This window comes from Plasmodium gaboni, chromosome 13 (assembly GCF_001602025.1).
Source record: "Plasmodium gaboni strain SY75 chromosome 13, whole genome shotgun sequence".
Lineage (NCBI taxonomy): Eukaryota > Apicomplexa > Aconoidasida > Haemosporida > Plasmodiidae > Plasmodium > Plasmodium gaboni.
In genome coordinates this window covers 79438-87388 of record NC_031493.1, presented here as the reverse complement: position 1 = coordinate 87388, position 7951 = coordinate 79438, and the positions used below count along the sequence as shown (strand labels likewise).

At 19.1% G+C, this 7951-nt stretch overlaps 1 protein-coding gene across 1 annotated transcript; it reads left to right on the top strand.

Annotated features, from left to right (window-relative positions):
- Nucleotides 1-1527: 1527 nt before the first annotated feature.
- Nucleotides 1528-7250, top strand: PGSY75_1303500 (sodium/hydrogen exchanger, Na+, H+ antiporter; the record flags this gene model as incomplete). Its single annotated transcript, XM_018787101.1, has 2 exons — nt 1528-6975; nt 7095-7250. 2 exons carry the CDS (start codon nt 1528-1530, stop codon nt 7248-7250), a joined length of 5604 nt encoding a protein of 1867 aa, XP_018639843.1.
- Nucleotides 7251-7951: the final 701 nt, after the last annotated feature.

Sequence of the window (7951 nt, the reverse complement as noted above, 5' to 3'; positions counted from 1 at the left end):
ATTTATATATTATAATATTTATATTATATGTACATAATATAGACTTAATATTATTCAAAAAAGAAAAAAATATATACATACATATAATATATATTTAATATATATATATATATAATATATTTTATATATATATATTTTTTTTTTCCTAGTATTTTGTTTAAAAAAAAAAAAAAAAAATGTATTTATTTATATAATAATATTATATATATAAATAATAGTTATGTATAGATTTTTATATTATTATAAGCATATAAATTAATAAATATATAAATATACATAATAAAAATAATAATAATTATTATTATTATTAATAATTTTATTTTATTATTTTTTTTTTTTATTTTTTTTTTTGTTTTAATTCTTCATTTTATAATATTTTATTACATAGGATTATTATTAAATATGTTTAAATATTTTTTATATGTTGTCCACTTTATTGTATCTCAAGGAGTTTCTTCAAAACTTTAAATATATATATATATATATATATATATATATAATATATGAAAAATAATTTTTTTTTTTTTTTATTTATATATAATTATAATAATAATATTTATTAATTTTTCACTTTTATATTTATTTTGTTTAATTTATATATATATTTTTATTTTTTTTGTTATTTTGAATAAAGGTATTTAATTATCATATATATATATATATTTTTCCATATTTTTATATGTGTATGTTACTATTTAAATATTTTCATTTTATTTAAGAAAGAAATAAAAAAAAAAATTAAAATATAAATACTATGTATATATTTATTTATATCATATAAAATATAGAATTAAGACTACGTCGTATATATTATATATATATAAAATATCTAGATGGTGTTTATATAAATATATATATATATTTTTGTATAGTTTATATATATATAAGAAAAATCATTTAGTAGTATATATATTATTATGTTAGTTTATCTACTTATATTTTATTTTATATTATTTAGAAAAAAATAAAAAAAGAGAAGATACATATATATATGTATATATTTATATATTTATATGTTTGTATCTCTTAATTTTTGAATTTAGTTATGTTTTTCAAATTAGCTGAAAATTTTTATATTTTGTGTTTTTTTTATAAAAATAAATTAAAATGTGTATACAATTAAATAAATAAGTAAATATATATATATATATATATATATATATATATATATATATATATATATATATATTATATAATAGATTTATTCATTCATGTACTTATTTATTTTATTTATGCCGAAAATTAGACAATTTTTTTTTTTTTTTTTTTTATATAGAATTAGTATGATTTTTTGTTAGTATATTTTTTATATGCTTTAATATAATTTTATGGTACTAATATATGTATTTTTATATAAATATATATAAATATATATATATTTATTTATTTATTTATTTTTATTTTTTTTCGTTAAGGACGAAATGATTTATAAAGAGAACAGAATTTTGTGAAAAAATATAATATATATATATATTATTTGATATATATATTTTTTACACATAACAATATTTATATGAGAATGAAAAAATGACTTATGTTGAGACGAGTAGCTTATATTATGGAAATGAAAAAAAGGAAGGTAATATAAAAGAGAATAGAAGAATATGGCGAGTTAGTTTAATTAAAATAATATTGATTGTATTATTTTTGTGTTTATTTAAAAAGAATGATGTTAGTTTATTGAAGGAAAAATATTTTTATGAATATAATAATAATGATGAAACAAAATGGATAGCTGCTCTTTTTAGTATTAATAATTTTGTTAAAGAAAAATGTGGGAGTTATATATATATGTATATTTTTAATATGAAAAAAGATGGAATTTTAAATATAGAAAATAATTTTTTAGATACATATCATAATAATAATAATTATTATAATCATGACACGTGTTATATATGTAATAAAATTAATTATATGAAAATAAATAATTTATATATCTTTGGTGCTATGTCCTCAAATGTTAGAAATATAAAAGATGTTGATAATTCTTTTAGTGAAAAAAAAAGATATAGAATATTACAAGAAATAAAAAGAAAGGATGCGAGAGGAAAAAGAGAAGATAAAGAGAGAAATGAATCATATAGTGACAATTCAGATAATTCTGATAATTCTGATAATTCTGATGATTATGATGATTATGACGAATTGGACGAATTTGACGATTCAGATGATGGTAATAAAAACCAGATGCCAACAGCTTCTAACGAAGTTTCTGAAGGTATAATATTTTTTTGTTTTATCTTCATATCAGCTACTATGTTACAATTTATATTATCAAAAATTCATAAATTTAATATCCCAGTATCAGTTATATGGTTTTTATATGGAATGATTACTTATGTGATAGCTAAAAATTTCAATATGTTTGAAGAGAATACATTACATAAATCTATAATTAATGCTAGAAATATTGATTCTTCTGTTTTATATTTTGTTCTTTTACCAATATTATTATATGAAGCTACTCAAGATATAAATTATTATGCATTTAAAAATTTTTTATATGGAGGAATAGGTTTAGCAGTTGTTGGTGTAGGTTTACAAGTAGGTATATTAGGTATATTATTTTATTATTCTTTTATGTATAGACAAGAACAGAGTCCTTTATCTAGTAGTTTTTTATTAGCATCTATATTATCTTCGACCGATCCTGTAGCAGTGTTATCTATATTAGGTGTTGTAGATGCCCCGTCAAAAATAAGTTCTATGTTTCATGTAGAATCTTTAATAAATGACGGTAGTTCCGTGTTATTATTTCAATTTTTTTTTTATTTAACTATAGGATATAAAGCGAATACATCTCAGTATGCTGTGTTGTTTGTGAAATTATTATTTTTAAGTCCTGTTTTTGGTATTGGTATGGCTATGATTACATTTGCTTGGATAAATTTATATAGAAAACATTATTATAATCAATGTTTGGCAACCATAACAATGTGTTATTTGTGTTATTTTGTATCTGAATATTATTTGAATTTATCAGGTCCATTATCAATTGTATGTTATGGTTTATTTATTAATGCATATGGTCATATAGCTTTAGATGAGATAGCTCAAAGAAAACATAAAGAAATTGTAGAATTATTAGCATTAATGGGTAATTCTAGTATTTTTATTATATCTGGTATTATATCTTTTGGAATGATGGAGAATGTATTTAAAGATAATTTATATTTTTTTTTATATATTGCTTTGACATATGTATATTTATTAATAGCACGTACTGTTATGATATTAATATTTACACCATTTCTTTCAAAAATAGGATATGAAGTGAATTGTAAAGAAATTATGTTATTAATATGGGGTGGTTTAAGAGGTGGTATTGTGTTAGTATTAGGATTACGTATAGAAGCAGAGAATAAAATAAATGAAAAACTAACAAAAGAGTTAGCTTATTATATAAGTGGTAGTGTATTATTAATACTAACAATTCAAGGTTTAACATTTGAATGGTTATATAGATTTTTAAATATATATCCTCCTAATCCTTTTCGTATTGTATATTTAGAAAAGGTATTAAAAATGATAGATTATAATTTTTATATAAGAAAAAAGAATTTAAAAAATTATTGGCTATTTAAAGGAACAAATATTTTACATTTCTCTAGTAAAATAGTACCTGAGCTATATTGGAGGAAGATGAATAAATATGGTGAGTTTGATTTAAGATTACCTGATATATATACATGTCTTCAGGATATACGTACATGTGACATATCTTTCTGGGAGCGAGGTTATGACTCTCAGACTGTTATAGAGAGTTTTGATGATTATTCATCTAATGAAAAAAAAACCAGGAAAAATAATAAAGCTGAAAAGAGTGCAATATTGAATTGTGATATGAAGGGTAGGATCATGAATGAAGCTAATGAGAGCAATGAAAATTATATTGTATGTCAAAAGGATGGATTCAAAAATAAGAGAGGTAATAGTACAAAAAATGAAAGAAATGAAAGAAATGAAAAAAATGAAAGAAATGAAAAAAATGAAAGAAATGAAAGAAATGATGAAAAAAATGAAAAAAATGAAAAAAATGAAAAAAATGAAAAAAATGATGAAAAAAATAAACAAAATGATGAAAAAAATAAACAAAATGATGATAATAATAATAATATATATATCCATACACATAACAATACAAATCTTAGTAAATTACATTATGATGAATATTATAAGAAAGGAAAAAATTTTGAAGATAATGAAAGTATCAATTTAAGTGCTAAAAAAAGTGTATATGAAAATTTGAGAGATAAAAGTAATTATCTTAATGACTTAACAGCAAATGAAGATACTAGTGATGTATATAGTTATTTAAATAAAAATACATATAATAATATGAGTAATATATATGGTGGTTATAATTATTATAATAATATAAATAATATAAATAATAATAATAATAATAATAATAGATATAGAAGTTTAAATTTTATTAGTAGAAAGCTTAGTGTTGAAAATACCTATAAAGGAGAAATGAGAATTAATGTAATAAGAAATAATGATAATTATTATAGTAGTTATGATGATGAAGATCATAATTATAATAATCTCAATAGATCTTTATCATCTAAAAATTTCGATCATTTCAGCAATAATCTAAATGAATTTACAGATAATGGATCATCATGCTCTGATAAAGCATTAGATCATATAAAAATAAAAAACTTGAATGCATTTAATTTTGATAAAATAGCTGTAAAGGACTATGACAAATTAATTAAAAAAATGAATTATAGAGAATTTAAAAGAGCAAGAACAGAGAAAGAAGAAAATTTTAATGTTATAGATAATATTGTTAATAGTAATAAAGAAACATTTAATCCGAAATATAATCTTAGATTAATTGAACATGCAACACATTTGCCAAAGACCTTAAGTGATAATTTATTAATTAAAAGTAGTATGGAACAGGAAGATCCATATAGTAAAGATCAAAAAAAAAAAAAAAAAAAAAAAATAATAAATAAAAATTATGATCCAGATGATAGAGATAAAAAGAAAAATTTCTTATCATTTAGAGTAGATGATAGTGAAGACGATGAACATATTGATAATAATAATCCTGATAGTAGCGAAGAAGAAGATTTTAAAAAAAATAAAGAAAAAAGTATAAAAAAAAAAAATAATAATAATAACAAAATACATAACAATGATTGTAGTGATAATGATGCAGATGTAGAAGAAGTCGAAGTAGAATCAGATGATATAAGTAATATAAATTATGGTAATAAAACTAAAGAAGATGTAAACTTATTAAATGAATATAAAGATATAAAGAAAAAAATTGATGATAAAAGTGATTATTATGATTCAAAAGAAATTTTAAATTTAGATGAAACAAATAAAGAGTTAATTATGAGCGATAATTTTATAGTTAAAATTCCTATTGATATATCTAATGATGATAGAGATATGATAAAAAAAAAAATCAATACAAATGAAAATACAAACACAATCTCGGTTGATGTTCTTTATAATGATGACAATAAAAATATAAGTAATGACAATAAAAATATAAGTAATGACAATTGTGATAAATGTGATGATATTAATAATAATAGTAGTCATTATAATAAAGAAAAGGAAGCTAATTTCAATGAATATTTAACATATCAAAATTTATTTGCTCTACAGAATGAAGATAATAATATTATAAATTTTTTTAATAATGATAAAAAATATAATTCAAAAAAAAGTTCAAAAAAACATTCTTCATATTGGAATATTTCAACTAAGGCAACAAATGGAAAGAGTCCTGTTTTATTAAATAATGAAATGGATAAAAAGAAAAAGAGAAGTTTAAAATTATTTAATAGAATTAATAATAAATCTTCTTGTAGTGCATGTTCAGGGGGTTTCAATTTTGGTCAGTGCACTTCAAAACCAAAAAAATGTGAGCATTATCATGAGCATGTTCATAAATATCATACTGATAATAAAAAAAAAAAAAAAAAAAAAAATATATATGATAAAAAAAATATGAAAAAACAAGCATATAATGAAAACTCCTATTCTAGTAGTAATAACATAAGAAAGGATGAAAATGAAAATGAAAATGAAAATGAAAATAGAAAAGACAATTTTGAATTTGAAAATGAAAATTGTAGTTTACCACGAAATAATACAGCTGATTTTACTGCACATAGATATGATACTGATCAAACTATAAATTTTGAATGTATTGAAGAAATGTGTCAAAAAAAACATGGAGGTATACCTTTTTATAGTTTTTTGAAGAAACCGAAAATAAGAATAAAAAATAAATTATTTAATGAATTGAGAAGAGCTAGAAGTCATGAGAGTTATGTTAATAAAGAAAAAGCTAATAAGAAACGAGATTATATTAATTATAATACAATGAAAAAAAGAATGATAAGAAAAGAAAGAGAAGGAGAATTATATATTATGATATTTAATACATGTAGAGAATTATATAAAAAATTATATGTAAATGGTTTTATATCTGGTGAATGTTTATTAACACTTACATCTATTCTAGATTTATCAGCTGATTTTGCTATTAAAAAAGTTAGAATGAATCCTATAAAAGCATGGGCAGATGCATTTGATAAAGGAAGAAAACATAAAAGAAGAAGTACAAGAAGAAATAGTATAGATCATAGAAATGGATTTGAATATGAATTCCATATATTATTATCAAAATTAAAAATTAACAAAAAAAATTTCTTTTTCTTTTCTCCTAAGGTTATTAATATTTTCCTTGTATATGAACACTGTATGAAAGATTTACAAATTATTTTGTCATATGTTGATGTTCATCAGTGCACATTAGATAAGGGCGGTATCACAATGAAACTATTACTAGGAAAGAATTTACTTAGAAGTTATTATAGAAATATAGAGCTAGCCAAAAATCTAATTCCTCATCTTGTTAGGAAATATAAAGACGTTGTAAAATATTGCCTTATCAAAATAGGAACAGATATGTTATTACACTTGAAAAAAACAGTAAGTAAAAAATAAACACAAATGTGTAAATATTATATGTATATGTATATATGTGTGTATATATTTATATATATGTATATGTATATATTCATTTATTTATTATTATTTCCATTTTATAGATTGTAAATGAACAGGCAGCCAACGGACTACTCTTATCACAAGATAATGAAAAACTCAATGGAATTTTTGATGAGCAACAAGTCAAGATTAATAGATATAGACCTTACTTGCATTATTTTTTAAAAAAAAATATTCTGAAAAGGTTTATAAAATGAACAATTATATAAATATATATAAATATATATATATATATATTTATATATATATATTTATATAATTGTTTTATTTTTTTTATTCCCGTTCGTCATTTTTAATCATATGCATATACTATATATTCCGACTTTATATATTTTTTTTTTTTACATTATTTTTAATATATTTATATTTTTTATATATTCAAATGTGTTATATATAGTAAGAATTTATATATATACACATGTTAATATTTTTATTTATTAAAATATATATAAATTTTTAAGATTTATTTTTTTATTTTATAATCAATAAAATAATATACAAAGAAAAAAAAAAAAAAAAAAAACAACTTACATATTCAAATATCACTTATATAAATTGCATAAAAAATATATAATATATATATATAAAATATTACAATTATATTAAAAATTATATTTGTTTGATGGTTAAAAAATGTAGGTATATTATATATTCAGGGTTGTTTTATTTTATTTCTCAAATTGTAAATAAGGAAAATAATAATATATATATTAAAATATAATGGATGGTGGTAAAATAAAAAAAAAAAAGGATTTACTCAAAAAAGTAATTTAATAAATATAAGAACTATTAAAGGATATTTAAAAATAGCTATATATAATATATATATATATTATTTTCTCAAAAATATATTTACCATTTTTATTTTATATTGAGACCCTTTCACTTCTTAATTTAT